The 20,787-nt window shown below is 36.8% G+C and overlaps 3 protein-coding genes across 3 annotated transcripts; 2 read left to right on the top strand and 1 right to left on the bottom strand.

Annotated features, from left to right (window-relative positions):
• Nucleotides 1-893: 893 nt before the first annotated feature.
• mettl8 (methyltransferase 8, methylcytidine) lies at nt 894-9,512 on the bottom strand. The gene is made up of 11 exons (XM_053328464.1): nt 9,475-9,512; nt 7,037-7,114; nt 6,603-6,759; nt 6,233-6,324; nt 5,817-6,127; nt 5,500-5,549; nt 4,258-4,318; nt 3,176-3,315; nt 1,645-1,751; nt 1,433-1,498; nt 894-1,070 (listed from the first exon to the last, which is right to left on the bottom strand). Exons 3-11 carry the CDS (start codon nt 6,752-6,754, stop codon nt 934-936), a joined length of 1,116 nt encoding a protein of 371 aa, XP_053184439.1. The 5' UTR covers nt 6,755-6,759; nt 7,037-7,114; nt 9,475-9,512; the 3' UTR covers nt 894-933.
• Nucleotides 9,380-14,907, top strand: dcaf17 (ddb1 and cul4 associated factor 17). Its single transcript, XM_053328463.1, has 14 exons — nt 9,380-9,704; nt 9,788-9,891; nt 10,520-10,610; nt 10,748-10,884; nt 10,995-11,073; nt 11,311-11,400; nt 11,490-11,597; nt 11,750-11,846; nt 11,982-12,124; nt 12,847-12,956; nt 13,224-13,311; nt 13,426-13,509; nt 14,277-14,432; nt 14,518-14,907. Exons 1-14 carry the CDS (start codon nt 9,579-9,581, stop codon nt 14,623-14,625), a joined length of 1,521 nt encoding a protein of 506 aa, XP_053184438.1. The 5' UTR covers nt 9,380-9,578; the 3' UTR covers nt 14,626-14,907.
• Nucleotides 14,908-16,228: 1,321 nt separating this feature from the next.
• LOC128368106 (plasma membrane ascorbate-dependent reductase CYBRD1) lies at nt 16,229-19,574 on the top strand. The gene is made up of 4 exons (XM_053328846.1): nt 16,229-16,421; nt 17,506-17,714; nt 18,702-18,856; nt 18,976-19,574. Exons 1-4 carry the CDS (start codon nt 16,229-16,231, stop codon nt 19,259-19,261), a joined length of 843 nt encoding a protein of 280 aa, XP_053184821.1. The 3' UTR covers nt 19,262-19,574.
• Nucleotides 19,575-20,787: the final 1,213 nt, after the last annotated feature.

Genomic DNA, 20,787 nt, shown 5'->3' with positions numbered 1-20,787 from the left:
CAGCTTGCAGGCTCTCAACACAACACACATCAACTCTGTCAGCAGAGTTGTAAAAGGAAAGCCTACAAATCACTTGAAAATATTGTTATAGTAACATTTTCTCTCTTTTTTTAAGACAATGAAAAATTAGACCAGTTGTTGATGAAAACACTTTGATTGGTATGAAAGGTATTATCTAAATAAAGTTTGATTGATAATGTTCAAGACTCTTTCTTGAAAGTAATGAAAATAATCAGTGGGACAATGTCCGGAAGTATGCAAGTAAATTTCTGCCAAAAGAAAGAAAAATACACCAGGTTTAGCCATGATGTGATTGTGATGGTAATAACTTTGACTTATGAAGTCAAATTGTGACATACTAACTCCAAAAATTGATTTGCTAAATCAAAAAGATCTGACACAGATTATCTATCCAAATTTTATGCATGATGAAGAGAAAAATACCCATGGTAATAATTTTTGCTTTAACCATTATTTTAAAGCCACGTCAGAGTCTGAATTATGAGATAGTAAGACACTGTTTTGAAATAGTAAGTAAAAGTTTTAACTAATAAATGAAAATGATTAGATGACTTACTTTCTCATAATTTTGACTTATAGGTTCAAAGTTTGACTTAGTATAACTAAGTATGGGCCTCCATAATATGTAGCGAGATAAAAAAAAAAAAAAGACAATTTCGTCCCAATTCTAAGTCAATGAAATATCAAAAGAAAAACATGACAATGGAGTTCTGTTTGAAAACATGTTTTATACAAAAAGTGTATTGCATGTGGTATTGTTGGTGTACAGATACACAGACAAAACTTTTATAAGGATTGAATGAATTGATAGAAGCAGAACATAAAATAACTTTTTTTTTTAAAGAAAACAGACAGCATAAAATGTATTTATAAAAAGACAAATAGCTAACCAAATGATCCTGTGGTGGTGTGTTAAGGTTTCCTGTACTTGCTCTGCATCCATACCCGGTGCATTGTAACTCTCTTTCCTCTGTTAACTTGTAGTCGTCTGTCCTCCAGATTTTGAATTTCTTCAAGTCCAGCGTTGGAAAATAAATCATGAACCTCCTCTGTAAAAATAAAAACCCCAAAACAAACATTAATACAATAATACATGTATAAAAATGCTCTGAGTGAGCCCAAGTCCCCTCTACACTTGACACAAAAAACTCGCAATTGTTTATTTATTTAAATTTGCTTAAAAATAAAGCTGTTCTTTATACATCACTGTTCAGTTCTATTATTTTATATTGTGGATTTTATGTGCCAACATTAAAGTCTAAATGCTGTTACAGAGCTATCTACAAATTATCAAGAGTAAAATTCTGCAATGTCTGTTTGCCCAAAAGTCAGGAAACAAGGTGGCACTGCAGAGGTCAAAAACAGCAAGAATCTTCTAATGTGGTATGCTGATGTCATAATGCAGAAATACCTTTTGTGAAAAAATAAACACAGGTTCCATCTCCACGTGTGTAGAAATTCTCTGATAAACATCGTCCTGATTGTAAAAGATTAAACAATTACATTAAAAACATTAAAGAATGAAAATGTTTGTCAAAAACCACATGAGCACACACAATACATGGTACACAGAATATATAAGGAATTAGGTAAAGGCAGATAGAATCATATCTGGAAGCTCACCCTTTTTAAACCGGAGTTGTGAGAAGTCATATCTCCCATAATCACGGAAAAGGAATATCCCTCCATGTTTCAGGTATGTAGATAGCTGGTTTACGACTCCTTGCATTCTGCGGATAAAATGTAAATTAATGGAAAAATAATCTTATATAACAGGACTGCAACTACTGAAGAACCCAGGACAAGATACACTGAGGGTTGTGTGGGAATATATTCATTGAGGCCTCAAAACATAAGCTAAACAAGCAAAGTATTAAAAGACGAACATGATCCTCTTACATGATAGTAGATAGATAGTACATAGATGCCCATGTAAGTGCATTTGGTATTACTTTAGCCTAAACATTAAATATATATGCTATTCTTTATGAAAGCCTATAGGGGATTGTATAAAAATAATAATGTAAGCTTGAAAATGAAAATGTAATTCCGCAATAGAATTGTAATGTTCCACTTATGATAGTTATTTGAGTAAAAATGCAATAATCCAGTTTACATTTTCATTAATCAATGTATGATCTGTGGTAGATGGGGTTTATTTGTTGAAGCAGGCATGAATACCAGCATGGAAGCTAAGCAATGCACTGCTGTAGACGGGATCAGCAGCAAAATGTATTTCAACCACCTACCGTTGAGCATCTGTAATCCTGTCACACACTGTATTACACCACTGATCAGCTGTTTGGGTCAGAAAGTGCTGTTGTACTGCTGTTAAGTACCTCATACAGCCCCACTTCAAGAAAAGCAAACTATCCCTTTAATGAACCAAGTCACTGAACGAGGAAGTGACATGCAAACTGAGGACCCATCTTAATGAGATTACTGACAGATGGTGTTTTCATTTTGACACCAAAAGTACGGTGGCTCTAAAGGGCAAACGACAACAACAAAAACACAACAACATTAACAACATGTAAGTGTAAATGTAACAGACTGGGGTCGCTGTTTCACTTTTTGTATTTAAATACTGTCAACTGTCCAGCAGTTAGTCTTTGAAAATTAAATGTCAAATGCCATTTTCATTTTCAAATTGTTGTTTGTTTAAAAATGCATTTTAATTGTAATTGTGACTTAAGTATTGCTCGCACAATTGGAAAATCACATTACAGTACAAATTGTTTACACTGCACACCCATACAAGTATGTGAAAATAAAAATGCAAATAGGATTACTGCATTTTCATTTTCATTTTATCTTAACCCATATACATGTGTGGAAAATTATAATTCTATTGTGGCGCTATGTTTTCACTTTCAAGTTTACATTATCATTTTAATATAGTGCCATATAGGCTTCCATAGGTCTTCTTAAATTCTTGTTTAATGTAGAACAAAAATTGTAGCATATTGCATTTAATGGTAAAACAGAGTCTGAGTTTAAATTGAGATTTGGGTTTGTAATGACATTCAAACAAAGCCTGGGGAAAGTGCAGTTGAGTTGGGAAGGTTAAACTGGTTTAGGGGAGGGGGGGGGCATCTGGCAGATGATAAATGACATCAGGCTCTCCTATCTTTGTCCTGTAACCTTCACCTACCGCTCCGGATGAATGGAGGACAGTACAAAGACAGCCATAATAACATCCAGGCTCTGAGGAGGAAAGGGAAAGGAGGCCATCTCTTTGCAAATGTCATGGACAAAGGCATGGCATACAGAGCCATCGTAGTCTGGATGATCCTGTGAGGAAAGGAAAGTAGGTGATGTCCAAAATGTTTTATTGTGTCTTCTTTACAACTGAATATTATATCTAAATTTCACAGGCCTTTATCTTTTCCGCCTTTCCATCACTTCTCCATATAATGTAGGATGTGTGTGTCAACTATTGCATAGGAACTGTGACTTTGACCTTTGCTCTCCTGTAAGTGGTGGTTTGTGAATTAATTCTGCACTTACGTTAAGTCAGATTAAAATGTAAATGTAGAATATTATTATCACTGCTAATAATCCAATCATTATTTTATAGCAGAAGATCATATCTAAAAGTTATCTGGTATAATGTAATCCCAAGTTGTACAAGACAAATGTATGGAAGATATTCTAATTTCTTCTCTCCCTCCTCTCTGCAGATTGATAAAGTAAATACATACTGTATAGTGTCCAAGTTGTTAATCTTGGGTCAAGATTACATGTAAAACAATATTGGACTCTATCAATAAGAAGGCTGTGTTAAATGGCACAATCTGCCTGTGCATAATTAAAAATTTATTTATTTATTGTGCTGAGACGAAAGAGTCCTTATCTGGTCTTCCATGTAATGTAGTTTCTATGCATGTTTTGACTTCTTGTGCCTGTGAACAGTTTCGACTTGAATCCTTTAGTTATAATAAGACACATCCAAAGCAATCTTCTCTTTTGTTTTGATATTTTCACATTATGCTTTCACCCTAATGGTATATGACTCATTAGATTTCTGTCAGCTTTGTGTTTTCATCAACAGAAGGTTTAAAGAAATAGATCTCATTATTCAGGATACAACTGCAAACGTATTCAGAAAGGTGAAGATGAGTGATCATTCAATAAGATGAGCTATTTGTCAAGCCTGAGATAAATTAAAAAAAAATAACCCTGATAAACTATATACAGTTCAAACTCATACCAAACAGTACTAGAAATACTTACCTTTACCAGCTGAATAGCACGCGGGGAGAAGTCACAACAGTATAAAAATGCACCAGTTTCTCTGTGAAAGAGAGCAGCCAACTCATCAACCTTTATCAATCATCATCATCATCAACATCATCAACATCATCACATATACAGGTAAAAACAAACAGCTCTATGGCACTGAAACTCTACACGGAGCAATAACCTGTGCAGCAAATTGTTTTGAGCATGAGCCTCACCTTTCTATTATATACTAAGGAGACAAAGTGGAATATCAACTGTGCATATTTTCCCTTCCATTGAACTCAAATGTAACTTTTTTCATTCTTTTCTTTTCTTTCCCTTATAAATCTACAAACCTAGGTTTTCTTTGAGACAGGATGGCACTAACATTTGGAGATACAGGAAGTGAAAATGTAAAAGTGCCATTTTGTCAGTTTCATCAATAATTTGAATGCAGGGAGAACATGTCTTCACCTGTCCCCACCAACATCAGATTAATTATATCTGATGGTGACAATGTGGAGTGTTCTCCAATACCAACAAAATGTGTCCTCTTCTCTTCCCCTACCTCTGTCTTTCCTTTGTTATCCAGAAACTGATATTGACAGCTGTTCCAATAGTATAGTAATTAATTAACTTTATAGAAAAATCTACCAATCTATCACTCAAAGGAGCTCCAAATCAACTATTACCAACTAGCGCTCTGACCAGCATCAGACATTACAGACATGACATTTACAAACTAATTCCCATTGTTAGAGAGATAATTCAATCTATATGACGATTGTAAAAGAAGTTATATTTTATAAAAATGTAATTTGTTGCAGCTTGTATTTCAAATTCAGATACAGGTAAAATGGAAAGAACAGAAATGGATTAAAGTTTCTCCAACAATTTAAGTTTTTAACCACCAATGTAACAACATATCTTTTTTTCATGTTTCTGAGGTTTTCCATACTGATGAAAAAATGTATTGAGTCATAAGTAACAACAACTGACATAGCTATATAAAAGTAGTCTTGTAGTATTGTTCTGTTGGTGTATATTTTAATATTACAAGGAATATTTGCATGGTTATAATACTCATGCTCCTGTCATTACAACGCCAACAATTAGCTGGAGATGTGCAGTTAGATGATGTGTGCACAATATGCATGTTTAACTAAATAAATAACATGTTTTGTTCTCTTGGTTAATACTGGGTCTATATAGCTAAAATACAAGATACATTAATTTCTCAAGATTTATACTCACTTGATGGAGTCAACAATGGGAAATACACTGTTACCAACCCCACATCCAACCTGTGAAGAGAAATAATGACACATGGAGCAACAAGCACATTTGTATGTGTAGTTACATTGTAACTTACTTACAGCCTACTACTTTTACTACATCATAACTACATCATAACTGTGATACACACATTACGGAGCCCCTAAGCGGACATGGGGGGGGGGGGGGGGGGGGGGGGGGGTCATCTAACTGCACATCTCCAGCTAATGTCCTCTTAGGGGCTCCATAAGATAACAGTCAGAGCCGTAAAATCAATAATTTTAAGTTTAGAAAACCTCCAAGATCCTGAAAGATGCATGCTGTCCTGGGAAAGACATCTGACAGGACTCTTGACAATCGGTAGCGTCTGTTTTCCTGTGACGGTGTGTGTGGCAGCTGTGTTGCTGTCTGGCATCCCTGTCGGACCCACTCAGTGGATATTCTGCCCGCTCATCATCTTGACACCTGTTTGTGGCTCTGCTTTGTGCATCTGAAGGAAGCAGTTCTGGGAACTCTAAAAACAGCCACTTGCGATCTTTGAAGAATTTATCCTGGTGCGTCTCATAAAACGTGTCCCAATATTGGCAAGCTTCTGTGTCAAATTTACCTGTGTGGCAGAGATATAAGAGTATTTTCATGAAAAGCTATATTTGCCCTGTAACTCCAATCAAATCTATCTTGTAAAAATAGTTTTGAGGGAACACATTCTTACCTTGTTCCTTTAAAGGAATTTGTACACTGGAATTTTCTTGTGCTTTCTGCCATGCATTTTCCTTGTCCTCCTCTGTCCACTGGACATGATCCCTAAAACATTAATTATTACAAAAGCAACTGTTGATGCATCGGGTCAACTATGACTCACAAAAGTGTTGAATGATCTCATTTGCTCCCACACCCAGTAATTTAATACGATACAAAAAAGTTTAATGTATTAAATAAAAGAATAAAAGAAAATGCTAAACTAAAACATAGGTATATTTCTCAGGTGAGTTTTTAAGTTAACCAAAAGGGTATTCACTGTCAGCCTAAATTTCAGAAGTGTAAAGTGTGTTGAGATACTATGAGTCGACTACAACACTAACCACATGTTGTGCTTAAAGATGTCGTCATGATTGGTCAGAATCCTTGAACCCAGTGGAGCTGCTGGTCTTCCTCCGGTGCTCTTTAGTCTTTTCGACAATCTGTTGAAAACTTCAGCCAGTCGGGCTACAGAGAGGCTCCGAAGTTTATGCATTTATTCTGTAAAAGTGCATAAGGAAAGAAATTAATTTCAAATACACTTCCAAACTTACTTTCTCTCTCTCAAATATGTTTTTTAGCATTTATAAAATACATATAATATTGTTTGTACTCAGTTTGATACTCTTGACTAATCAGTTATTCTTTGGGAAGGCTCGTCACTTAAATGGTCTGCAAATCATCTTCTGCAGATAGTACAGTTGTATGTTTGTGACATTCTAACTTAACTTTTCTCTCCATGATTTGAAGTACACGTTAAATCAGTGCTAGAACCTACCAACATGCTGACCAGCAGATAGAGTGAGTACCTGCTTCAGCACTTCATATTTGACTGTGTCTTCAGCTGAGTCGCTCACTGCCAAGACAAAAAGGCACTAAAGACACTGTGGCTGTCAAAATTCTCAGGAAGAGGAGAGATGATTCCCGGGAGACTGACAGAGAGGTGGATCATCTGCATCTTTGAGCAGCACATTTCATTTACAGTAATATGTAACATTAGCTGTAAGCTATGAGGCTCTGATCATTCTATCAAAGAGCAGTGATGGAAATGCATCAATGATAGCACACCAGCATATGGAAAACAACATTCAGAACCTTGCCGATTTTCAACTGTGGCATCTTTATTTCTTCTTCTGTCCCTGCAGATGGTCTCTGCACTCTGTTGGTGTGATTCATATGAACACACCACAGCATACAGTATCATGGTGGTTAACCACAAAGTAACGCCATTCAGAGTGAAACTCATTGACTGCAGTTCAGCCATCAAAACAGCTGATGTGAAGTCTGGCATCACCACGCAGCATTTTGCATACAGGTGAGTTACAGATTTACAGATCCATGATGAATTTGACTTTAATTGATATATTTAATGTGACTGAACTACCACACTTATGTGACTTTGCATATTTTGCATTATTGTATGATTTTCTCAATGTGTTGGAAAACCACAACATGTAAAACTTTGCAGGAATTGTTTGTAAAATCTGAAATGTGCTTCTCCTCTTCCTCCCTCAGGTCTCCTGCAGTGATTCTGGGGCTTCCCATCACAGAGGCTTCAGATATGTGGTCTGTGGGTGTAGTTCTGGTCACCATGTACCTTGCCAGCTTGCCATTCCTTCAGGGCTGCCACTATTACTTGGTATGTAATCTAAAGCACCATATTTGTGCAGCTCTGTGTCCGAACACAAACAGAAATATGCTGTATCTTGTTGGCTGATGTGATTTTATATATTCTTTCTCCAGATGAAAACTATGGTGGAGACACTGGATTAGCCAGAGGACCAGATCCTGGATGATGGCATCCACACGCTTCTCTGTTTCAGTCAGAGGCAAGACTCCACAAAGCCAGTATGGAGGCTTAAGGTATGAAAACTTGTCCTGCTGCGCATAAAACAGCATGAACGTTGTTCCCCTGATTTGGTAGGGGAAAAAAAGTACTTCACATGCTGTATATTCTCTGTTGAAGTAGACAGCTGAGGAGCACAAAGATGTGACTAGCATCCCACCACGAAACCACAGAGGGAACTCCAGGTTCAGCAGCCTGGATGAACTCCTGATGGTAAATGGTCCTCACTTTACTGTACAAGTACAAATATACACTGAATTAACAGCAATACTCTGGGGGTAAGGAATCTGAATAATCTGAACAACCACTGACTTCCAAATGCAGCTGTACCCAGAGATGGAAGAGATCAAGGAAAGGACAACATTTGTTCACCTGCTGAAGCAGATGATGTGTGTTAATACTCAAAAGAGAATATTCCCACGAGAAGCTCTGAGTCACCTCTTCGTAAACATGAACCAAGGGGGTGCTGACGATAACACCAGCTCTCAGTGAGTGATCACGTGGTTGAGTCCATACAGTTTCTAGATGTAATGTGATGTTAGATACTAACTGAAGGATCCATTCACTCATTCCTTTGTTGTCATGTTTTTTCTAGTGAGACCTCAACTGCTATTATGAGTCATCAAGACCCAGCAGCAGTGGACTCAGTTGCCACCCTGACCGCAAGAGATGAAGATGCTGAGGCTACTTATGAAGCAGCAGTCACATGTACCTTCACAGAGGAACCATCCACTGCACTTGTAGTGACGGACCTTTGTGTGTGTGCGTGTGTGTGTGTGTGTGTGTGTATGTGAGTGAGTGACTATCTTGGCCACACAACTGTTGTCAACATCTCTGACTTTTCTCAGCAAATCTAACAAAATTAACCAAAGTCAAAAACAAAAACCAACTCCAGTCTGGTTTTCTGTTACTACTTGGTTGTTGGTTTGTATCTCGTTTGTCTCTTGAGCTGACCTCTCTACTTCAACTGGACGTTACCCCGCCAGCTGGTGGCGCTCTCGCACCATCTTACTGTTTGCTAACCACCAACGAAGAAGAAGAAAAAGGGACGCGAAGAAGACCATAGAAAACTACAAAAATGGCGCAGGAGAGGACAGCTAAAGGTAGTAGCCACACTGTTCAAATGCGACATAATTGAAAAACAGATCTTTAAACTGCTGACTACACTTATTCCCCCCATCTCTGGACCACTCCTCATATCAAAAAGACCCCTCCAAAGTGGACTCGGTACGACTTTTGAATTTGGCGGACAAAATATCAAGGCTCACCTGCTCAGCAACACTTTGGATAACTGGGAACTTTTAGCTGGAGCTGAACATGCAGCGCAGTGAAAGGTTGTAAAATTATCGGACTGGAAAAGCAAATCTTACCTGTAGGCTAGTATCTGTGGTGCTGTGTTGTGTTCACCTCAAGGAGTTGGTGGCTCTTCTTGACATGCTACCAGTCTTCTTGTAGAGATAAGTGTCGCCTATTGATGGCGCCGTACCGGAAAAAAAGGAGCTTTAACGCCGCTGAGGTGTTGAGCTGGAGGAGCAGAGGTATCAATGCTGGGTCTCTCATCAGGCACAATATGAAGGTCCTTAGAGACATCATCCTCCAGGTAATGGAAACATTATAGGCCTACAGCATGAAATATTTACTTAAGATAACAAGTTTAACTATGAACTTCTTTTTTTATTGCAGGACAAAAGGAATTATATTAAAGTGTGGAGCAAGACCTCAAAGTCCACAATAATGTATGAGGATGGTAAAATCTACTTTGAAAATTACCAGAGCTGTTACAGCTGGTGAGTCTGAATATTGATCTTTAGTAATGCAACACAGCAGTAATTTTCAGTCTTTAGTACATACAGTACACAATAGTACATTGAAGCCAGACAAAGTCCTCCAGACAAAGAAGCAAGAAGGATCAAGGCACACTCAGGGGTGTTTGTTGACTGTGAGGTGAAAACAAACCAGATGAAAACCCACGGGAGGAAAAACTTCATGGAGAAAAAGTGCATATTTCCAAGAGCTGCATACAAACACACCTGTCAACTAAAAAAAAACAAAACACACACACACACACAAAGATGTCACACTCATTTGGTGCCCAACTGACTACATGGCCTATGCTATGAGTGTCTCTGATTAGAGCTAAAGATAAACAGCAACATCTTTCAAATTGGTGTACATGTCATATTTTAGTCTCCATATCAAAATCAGAGTTGTTGTAGAACCTTTTTGAGATGCATCTGCTTTACATATTAAAATAAAACTTTAAAAATGAATGCCAAATTAAAATTAGCAGTGAGATTGGATTTATTATACTCAATTGTTTATTTTGTATGCTGCTGATTTCTATAATACTATGTTTATTAGCACGGGTGACAATAAAAGTTTTACACTCTGATAAACACTATGTTCATGTTTCAGTTTTCATTCAGAGCCTCAACTTCTATACAAACTGCCTAAACGATCTAAAGTGGAGAAATTTGAAGATGCCTTGCTGTGTCAGAGCCCACTCGTAAGTGAAACTAAACAAACACCTTTTTTTTGTTTTAAATGAATACATGTTTTTGAACTAAACATGAAATGAACTGATTTTTTGACAAATGAGTTTCAGATTATTGATTAATCTGTTTAATCTTTAATTATTGACAGGACAAAACATTAGCCTCTCCTTCTGATCATAAACCCAGCCTGTTGGTTTTGACAGCCAATAACTGGCTTTATCGCCTGTCAGCCAAAACAGGAGAAGAGCTGGAGAGAGTTTTCCTCTCTTCAAAACATAAATTCAGGTATTTCTTTTAAAGCTCCAAGTTCTTTGAGTGGAAATTAATACATTTATTTTCAGTTGTAGTTATTCTACATACCTTTTAACCTTACTGTGTGTTACAATTCTTCGTAGGTATCTTGGCTGGGATGTTTCCCAAGAAATTTTTTACGTTAAATCTGTTCAAAACAAAGAAACACCATTAGCCCGGCAGGTGAGCTGAATCTATTTTAATGGGTTTTGTGCCTTTATTGAAGTATTGCAAGGCAGTGTATAAGTGTAAAATGTAATCATTATCAAAATTGTTATCCAATTTTTTTGTTAGATTTAGTGTGAATGTTTGTGTACTGATGGAGTAATTCAGTAACCGTTTTATGACTAGTCTTAGGCAAGGGATCTTTAATGTGGTGAAGAGAAGACAGAATCTTACATCTTTTTTTTTTTTTCCCAGGCGGGTGTCACTCAGAATACAGTGATGCACCTTGCCATCTTTCATGTTTTCCCCTTGCAAATTGTGGGCATTATGGAGATCAACAAAAAGGTACAGATTTGTTGTAGTTTGTAACATTTTTTAAATTTTTCATGTGGGAGTGATATGTTACTATGAAGATTTTCCTCTTAATCTTTCAGGTGTTTGGAAATAGCGTTACTGATGTTGTTCTGTCTCAAGGGGTCCTTGCTGTGTCCTACAGCACCAAGTCAGTGAAGCTCTTCAGCTTTGAGCACATTCTGCAAAGGGTGGGCATTTTTTGTATCCTACACAATATAGAGCAAGCTGACTATTTTGTTAATACATAGTACATTTGTGAATATTTACTCATCCAGTGTTTTATGATACTTTTGGTTGCTAATATCTGTTTATCTCATGAGCATTTTTTCTTTGTTTTCAGTACATGGCAGAGAAGATAACACTTGGTAAGCAGAGTTGTGGAGGCAAAACAGTGGGAGATGTTCCATTTGGTATCCCAGTAAATATCGAGATCACAGGTACGTCACTTTTTGAAGTCCTGAATGGCAGTATGTTTTTGTGAAAGACTTTAATTAGACCTAGGTCATGGCGAGCAGGAATGTTTTCCCCTGCGAAGTAAACATGATGGGTTTTTTTTTAATCTTATGATGCAGATTGCCCTCCAGTGCTCTTCGAGGTGTCCTGCTCTAATAATGGAGTCCAGATTGGGGGCTACCCATGGCACTACATCCACACACCACCACAAAAATGTCACAAAGGGACTCACCACATCTGTTCACTTAAGGACAGCACTATGGTATATTTTAAGATTTTTTTTTAACCATAAATTATGAAATTTGATTAAAATAACAGTGGGAATTTGAGTATAAAACATAGACTGTCTTGAGATACATTAGCACAATCTGCTGTATGGTAGGCTTAACTGCTAGCAAGTTGGTCTGAAAGAGCCTTTTGAAAGTGTCTTGGTAAGAAGGACCACAGATGTTTTTGACAGCCTTTGTCTTCAGCTGCTGGACAGAGCAGGACAGAACCAAACCCGTTAACCCCATTTAAAGCAACACAAAATAGTCCCCCTACAACACAAGGTCTGTGTATTTTTTTAGAGATTATTCCATATTATTATTATTATTATTATTATTTTATTTATTTATTTATTTTTACAACACTGCTTACATTTATTTCTGATGTGAGATAAATCATCAGTAACTAAGAGTGTAAGCAGCTGCAGTTCCAAAAACACAAGAAACTAGAGTTCTGTTTGCTTTCATCAGTGTGGTGTACCTGTGACATTTAAAACATTTAAAAAAAGATTTAAAAAAAAAAACTTAATCTATGATATAATTAATCTTATTAAACTGGTACTCCACATAAAATGTGTCCATGTATTAAACACCATATCACACACCTTGAAGATGAAGCTGACACTAGTTGCCTGTAGAAAGAGTTGTGTGCTCATGGTACTGTTTACAGTTTTCCATACAATAAATACAGTTGTTTTTGTTTTTTTTACTAAATTAGGCATCAAATGGAATACAGAATATGAACTGCTGCTCTCTAGAGAGTGATGAGATTTTCTTCCACCCTGACGACTCAGGAAGAATCATTCACGTTGGACCGACCATCATAAAGTGAGTATTACATTCAGCTTCTACATGATAAGATGAACACTGAGGAAGGCTTTGGAAGTAAACATTTCCCTGGTGAGGAGACAAACATACCTAAGACATCCCTAAAGGGTTTTGCCTTAACCTTTGTCCCTAAAATCCACATGGTCATGTTCGGTGTATATATATATATATATATATATATATATATATATATATATATATATATATATACACATTTTCCTTTTGCATTATTTTATTAAAGAAATATTTGTGTGTTTTTTCTCCAAGTGTCTTAAAAATCCTCGGTGAACTGAACAGCTGTTTGCCATCAAAGGTAGCTGAAGATTTCTCCATGACAACCCATCGAAACAACAATGTAAGTGAAATACAATGCTTATTTTCTTAATAGACTGACCAGGATAACCCACCGTACTGTGCCTGGGTTTCCACAGTCTCACATTTCCCATTTCTGTTTTTCTGTCTGCTGCAGCCTACCTCACAAGTCACTGTCACCTCATCAGGCCGTGCAGTGAAGAGAAGATTTCAGCAACTGGATGATGACCCAGATCAAGAGGTACCAAAACCATTATGCTGTAATCATTGTTCAAGTATCTCTGCAAAGAAAATTGTACTGTATTACTCTAAAATATATGTATTTAATGTGTAAGAACACAGAAGAGGTCTAGCAAATTAAAGTACGTAGTGTGCTTGGAATCTACACTGTATTAGTAAGCCTGACACAAAACATTATAAAGCTCATTATTAAAGGTCAGAAACATAATCAATGATTTAAAGACTTGCCTATCAAGTTCAACCTACATCCTACGCTCAACATCATACCATACCTGAGATGAGTCATATACAAAATAATATTCAATAGTAGTATAGTAGTAGCGTTACTCAAAATCAAGTAAAGCACTTTGAGCTGCATTTCCAGTATGAAAGGTGCTTTACAAATAAAGTTATTTGTAAAGCAGCTTAACCTCTTAGTTAAAGTTATTTATTCTTGGGAATGTCAGCCATTACTGTTGGTTTTCAAATCGTATATGATCACTGAAGGAATGCTCAGCCTTTGGAAATATGACATTATTTTCAACATGTATTTCCTTCAGTCAATCTTATTCTGACAGAAGTGCACTCTGTTGTTCCTTTTAACATTACCAACACCGATGTGAGAGTACTAACGACACCCCTACCATACTTGAACATTTGTGCTGCAAGTTTCAACCACTACTTAGCTGCTTATTGAAAGTTCTTATTAAAGTGAAGCTGATAATGCTCAAAATACAGGCCTTAATGGTGACAAAGATTCACAGAAATAACCACACAGTCATTTTGCAGACTTTCCGTATGGTGGAATATGAGGATGAGCTGGACCTTTTGGCAGTGGTGGTAACTAACGGTGAAGAGGGAGAAGGACGAGCTCAGATCCAACTCCATGACAACCAAAGTGGGCAATTACTGCGGACAGTTGATCTGGTTGAACCGTGGGATGAGGTGAGTAACGTGACATGACAGGACCGATATAAGACTGAAGCGCATGTGTTTATGGATTCATGTTTACTCTCATCTTTTGTTTCAGACTTATCGACATGAGCTTTTCTTTGACAAAGACACAATTGTTCATATTGAACAAAAGAACACCAACTTCTGCTGCCATGTGTACAAACTGAAGGCTGCCACAAAATAGTGGTGCAATAGTGAATCAAAGCTGTTGTAGAGCATTTAACTTTTTAAAATGTTGTAATCATTGTCTCAAAGTTTATTTTTGATATAGCTGTTCTGTTAAAACTTATAATGCTGTTTTTCACTTCTGTATAGTTGTTTCTTTTTTGCATAAATTACACTTGATAATCAAGTTTCTACAGAACTAAGCTCTTATTTAAATCATATAAAATCTCTGCACTGTATTGCAAACTGTTGACCATGTTCTTTCTGCCACCTGTGAACTTATAGGATTTTTATACTGTATCTGTAAAATTAAAGTGTTACATTTTTCCCAGTTATGTTTTATGTCTGCCTCCTTCTGTCTTTCTATTACGACCATCCAGATATTAAGATAAGTACTAGTTATTAGGGCTGGGCAATGTGGACAACCTCAAATATTACAATGTTTTGACCAAATACCTTGATATCAATATTGTAGAGATGACCATTGGAGCTTTCACAAAATATTTGCACAATGAGATTTTTTAATAAGTAATCTTGAGTAATGTGGATAAAATGATTAAATGGGTAAAGGCATCTAATAGAACAGTCTGGTAAGTTCAGAAAATCACAATTAACTGCAATTCAGCCTTTAAAACCTGGGAAAGACACCACTAGGCATATCACATTATCATAATATTCAACACATAGGACGATATCCAGTCTCATTCCACAATATCCAACATAATATCAATATATTGCCCAGCCCTAGTAGTAATATCCATCCCTGTAGTATGTTACATGACTATACTTTTGTTCCAAGCTGCAGTTGTATGCTCTTGCTGTAGTACGTTAAATGTCATGAAAACACATTTTATCAATCAGCATCTTACTCTCAAGGGATGAAGTCCTACATAAAATTGCAATTTTCAACCAAATTTAGATCAATTATGTAACAAGTTACTGATATAAGAAATCCTAACTTGCTGACAGCTGTGTGGTTGTTCTGTGTTATGTTGCCAGGCAACTGTCAATCAAATCTGATGAGAGCACACCCACACAGCTGGGATGAGCCAGTTTCTTTTAAGTAATTTCCCTCTGCTTCAACAACAGTGCTTACATACAGGTTACAAATGATGACAGCATCATGTTTCACCTCATATTACCTGCAGGTTCCTGAAAAATAGGGATTCTTGTGTCTTCGTGCAAGTAGATCATAGTGTCTGCTTTAATAAGTGAAAAGTGTTTAAAGTCACAGGAGAGCATATGATCTTTTGGTGAAAGTTGGTGAAACAGGCCCTTTAAATAGCAATGTTTTTTGGCTGTTGAACTACCAATATAATACTAAGATTTTAAAAAATACCTGAGCTACCTGATCCTGCACACCTATAGCTCAAACTGTGAAAGACTTTACAGATAGCAAAACAACACTCAGCTGTAGCGATTTTGATACACAGGATGACGCAGCAAATCAAGAGAAAATACGCTCCTTAAAAAAACTCATCACAATGAAAGTTACAAAACGACTTTTCCTCCAAGCATTTGCACGGCACAGGGTCATGTGACCGTGGTCCGTCCTCCACAGCCGCCACTTGAAGTTGATGTAGTTGTGCGAAACAGCTGCTTCAGTCAAGCTGCGGGCTCTGATGCAGATGGAGGATTTCAAGCAGTTCCTGGTAGCTCTGTCTGCCGCCGCGGCCTTCGGGTTTGTCGCCATAATATTTGTGCTCAGATGGGTCCTCGACTTTAGAGGGGGTTTAGGCTGGGATGGAGGATCCGCCGAGTTTAACTGGCATCCGGTGTTGATTGTCACCGGGTTTATTTTCCTGCAAGGAATAGGTGAGAGGAGTCTGCTTTTTTAATGAAATATGGTGGGAATGTGTTTGGGAAGTTGTTTGGAAGAAATGTAAACAACTTAAGGAAATTCTTGCTCAAGGCCAAGTCACACGAGGCTTCCAAGGATCTAAGGGTGTGAGGTGAGGTTACTGCTGGGAAGTGTGAGTAAGAAGCACAGTAACCGAAACAGCCTGTTAAAAATGCCAACTTGCAGCTTGGGTATTGTAGATTTGTGGCCACTAATAGCCGTGTGTTCTGCTGTATTTGCATACTTCTTCATTGCTTAACCTTGATGACATGTGAGTGGTTATGAGTTGGTATAGCTGTTATGCTCACTCATAGGTTACTTAAGCTATTTTCTTTCAGTAATTAAACTCACAATATGTAGATCTTACATGATTTGGCAACTTTAAAAGTATATTCTTTATAATGACAATAGTAGTGCAAGTATTAAAGGTTAGATTTGTCATCCACCACACCTACCATAGCCTATCAAGCAAGAGATTCTCTCCAGACAATGTAGAGAATCTAAGATGTATAAAGACTCCACTTTGAATGATAATTATGCCAGATATGGTTCATCCACACAAAAAGGTTCAGTTATCTTAAGTCAAAATCCTTAAAAACTACATCTCCTCCCTTTCCTTCACTAAAAAATTTCATAAACTATGAATATGCAGATATTTCTCAAATATTTTTCTCTGTGTATGTGCGCTGGAGGCTTCAAGTTTCCATATCATACTTGTGTAAGTTACATCCTGGACCATGATTGGCTCCGACATAGTTGTGATGTCACAAATCATGCTAACAGGTCCGCCCATTAAAAGCTGATTTTTGATGAGCACAGAGAACCTCAAAGCTGTTTTTCTCTTGTCAAAATCTGCACATACATCATTCTGCACGGTAAAGCTCAAACATCCAACTGAAAGAACAGGAAGAAAAACACATTTAATTAGTTTGTTTTCAAAGTTTTAAGACTGTGCGTCATGTTACCTTACGTCAATAAATGGTTGAATGACAGTGAATTATTCTCTCTCTCTCCCTCTCACGCTCTCACGCTCTGTGTGTTTCTTTCTTTCTTTCTCAGCAATCATTGTCTACAGACTCCCCTGGACCTGGCAGTGCAGCAAACTAATGATGAAGTTGATCCATGCAGGCCTGAACTTACTGGCATTTATTTTTGCTGTTGTATCTATGGTGGCGGTTTTTGACTTCCATAATACTGCCAAGATCCCTAACATGTACAGCCTGCACAGCTGGCTGGGCCTGACAGCTGTAATACTGTATGGTCTACAGGTAAATTAACTCCTAAATTTGCAATGATGTACTGATATTGCTACTGGTAATAAACTGTCAATTTAAGGTAGTGGCTTAAGAAGTATTCAGATCCTTTACTTAAGTAAAATAACCAATACAGCAGTGTAAAAATACTCCATTACAAATAAGTCATGGATGAAAAATCCTACTTTATAAAAAAAACCCAGAAGTATTAGCATCACAATGTAGTTAAAGTTTTTCAGTAAAAGTGGTGGTTTGGTCTCTCTGACTGATATGTTATTATATATAATATTAGATTATTAATACTGAAGCATCATGCATGTTATTGTTGTAGCTGATGGAGGGTGGAGCCAGTTTCAACTTCTTTATATACAGTTAGTTAGTATAGTCCAGTGGTTCCCAACCTAGGGCTCTGGCCCCTCCAAAAGGTCACCAGATAAATCTGAAGAGCTATGAGATGATTAATAGGAGAGCAAAGTAGAAAAAGTTTTGATACACAAATCACGTCAAAAGCCAAAAAGGTTGGAAAACACTGGTTTCATCTTTCACAATGCGTTGTATTTTAGAAACTTGTTGTATTATCCATTTTATCAAATCTTCATCTGAAAATCTAATCTAATCTAAATAAGGTCAAATTAATTTAGTGGAGTAGAAAGTACAATATTTCCCTCTAAAATGTAGGAGTGGAAATATAAAGTGAAAGGAGAAAAAAATGGAAATACTCAAAGTGCAAGTACCTCAAAATTAAGTACAGTACTTTAGTAAATTTACTTTTACCACCACTGATTTCAGGTCTCATACAGTGTTTTAACATTGCACACCATTTGCTTTATTGTTACAGTGTGTTCAATCCACTATTTTTCCCACGTTGTGTCTTTTATAGAGTTTATATACTGGTGCTCCAGCATACACTTCTCTTTTCTAAAACATTTAACCATAATGAACAGTACTTGATGGGTACTTTATTTGACAAGTGAATGTTATTTTCTCTCCTTCAATGACCAGCTTGTCTTAGGAGTTGGCATGTACTTGATACCAATTACACCTGCATCCTGGAGAGCAGCATTCATGCCCCTCCATGTCTACAGTGGTCTTTTACTCTTTGGTAGTGTTATAGCTGTGGCACTCATGGGCATCACTGAGAAACTCATCTTTAGTCTGTAAGTATTTTAAAAAAGAAATGCAGACTTAGAACAGTTTATAGAAATCTACAGACTGCATATAAAACATTAATCTAATGACAGTGAGTATAACTTTCTTTTTTGTACTTAAACACTAGGCAACAACCAAAGTATAAGGACTCACCACCTGAGGCAATTTTTGTAAATGTTTTGGGACTCCTCTTGGTGATTTTCGGAGCTCTGATCCTCTGGATTGCCACCCGAACATCTTGGAAACGTCCCAGTGACCAAATCTTGCATACTCGACATACCAGTGGGGGAGGTGAGGACAACACCGGTGTCGGACCAGCTCTGTCTCAAATGTCTGAGGCTGATTCTGAAGCCTGTGGGGAAGTCAGGAAGAGGGGTAACAAGTTAGATGATAAGGAATTGATTACAAAATAACTGTGTAAGTGATGAATGTATGTATGACCGCACTGGTCAGAGAAGGTTTAAAAAAGGAAGTCTAATCGTGCTGATCTTTCCATACATATCTTTTTGCAACGTGAGGTTTTTCTAAATATTTGCATTTTGAGCTTGTTTTTTGTCTTCTGCAACATTAATTGTTGTAAGCAAGTGTAAATAGTGGTGGGATTCTCTAACAGGATTGCGATGATGATATGGGTATTAATTTTATTGACATGCACTGTGCAAATAATCCTGGCTTTTTCTAAAGATTATATGTAGATTATATGTGTAAAATGTATATGTATGCTACTGATATCCAGTTTTTTTTTTTTTGTTTTTTTTTACATTTTACAATAAATGCATCTTTGAATATATACAAAAATGTAGTACTCTATAATATCATCCCTGATCTATAATTTCATTCCTGTATGATTTGCTCACATCCGGGTTCGATGATTCTTCAAAACGTAAATTGAGACTATGGATGGAAGATATAGGTGATGAAATATCACCACAAGACTGGAAAGGGGCATGTATGAAAGCTCAGAAACAAACAATTAACAGCAAACTGAAACTTATTCAGTATAAGTGATGCGTACATACATAATCCCAGTCAAATTGCACAAGTTTAATGATAACAACCCTGATACATGTATTCAGTGCAATGAAGCAAAAGGAACAATGTACCACAGCATATGGGAATGTGTGAAAGTGAAATCCTTCTGGCAAGATATTAATATGATTGATCAGATATTAGCTAAGTTACCACTGGACCCCAAGCTTTTTCTTCTGTCCAATATCCAACTATCCCACAATAACAAAGTAGAGAATCTAGATTTGTAGACATATGTATATTACAAGCTAAACGTATCATTTCCCTTAATAGGAAAAATGTTGATGGACCAAGAATTGGAAGGTGGATTAAAGAGATGGCATCAAACATGACAATGGAAAAGATAACATACATTATTAGACTGAAGCAACATGTTTTTGATGACATCTGGATACCTTTTATACGTTTTTTTAAGACATGATGCTAATGTTGGTAACTTGCTTCAGCAAGAGGAGGCTCAAAGGGAGTAGAATGTCATGTGGTGTGATATAATGTCCTGAGAAACACCCTTGAAATGCATCAGTGTTATAACTGTTTTCAGTATTTGTTTATTTAATTAAAGTGAGTGTGTGCATATATATGTGTGTATATGTATGTGTATCTGTGTCCATGCGGGCATGTATATACTGTATACCATATCTAGGATTCTATTGTTATTCAGCATTATTTTATTTTATTTATTTAAAAAAAAAAATTGCTCTATTTCTATTTTATTTTTATTGTTTCAACAAGTTTTTTCTATACTTATTTAGTGAGTGGAAGAGGGGATGGGAGGGAGAACAGGGAGAAAAGTTTGCTTTGTTGCATGTAATAGTGACTTGCTGTTTGATTTGCTGTAATTTGCAAACAAAAAACTAATAAATACATTTATTTAAAAAAAAATCCTCTGTACCCGATGTGGAGCCAATTT

The sequence above is a fragment of the Scomber japonicus genome, chromosome 11 (assembly GCF_027409825.1).
Source record: "Scomber japonicus isolate fScoJap1 chromosome 11, fScoJap1.pri, whole genome shotgun sequence".
NCBI lineage: Eukaryota > Metazoa > Chordata > Actinopteri > Scombriformes > Scombridae > Scomber > Scomber japonicus.
Note: the sequence above shows the minus strand (reverse complement) of the source record. Positions and strands in the feature narration are given on the sequence as shown.

Coding starts and splice junctions, on each gene's coding strand:
- mettl8 (XM_053328464.1), bottom strand. CDS start 6,754: ATGCATAAACTTCGGAGCCTCTCTGTAGCCCGACTGGCTGAAGTTTTC. Junction 6,325..6,602: donor ATCTTTAAGCACAACATGTG/GTTAGTGTTGTA, acceptor TTAATGTTTTAG/GGATCATGTCCAGTGGACAG. Junction 3,316..4,257: donor GTGCTATTCAGCTGGTAAAG/GTAAGTATTTCT, acceptor CTTTCCTCACAG/GATCATCCAGACTACGATGG.
- dcaf17 (XM_053328463.1), top strand. CDS start 9,579: ATGGCGCCGTACCGGAAAAAAAGGAGCTTTAACGCCGCTGAGGTGTTG. Junction 9,705..9,787: donor TTAGAGACATCATCCTCCAG/GTAATGGAAACA, acceptor TTTTTATTGCAG/GACAAAAGGAATTATATTAA. Junction 13,312..13,425: donor CAACCCATCGAAACAACAAT/GTAAGTGAAATA, acceptor TGTCTGCTGCAG/CCTACCTCACAAGTCACTGT.
- LOC128368106 (XM_053328846.1), top strand. CDS start 16,229: ATGCAGATGGAGGATTTCAAGCAGTTCCTGGTAGCTCTGTCTGCCGCC. Junction 16,422..17,505: donor TATTTTCCTGCAAGGAATAG/GTGAGAGGAGTC, acceptor TTTCTTTCTCAG/CAATCATTGTCTACAGACTC. Junction 17,715..18,701: donor TAATACTGTATGGTCTACAG/GTAAATTAACTC, acceptor TTCAATGACCAG/CTTGTCTTAGGAGTTGGCAT.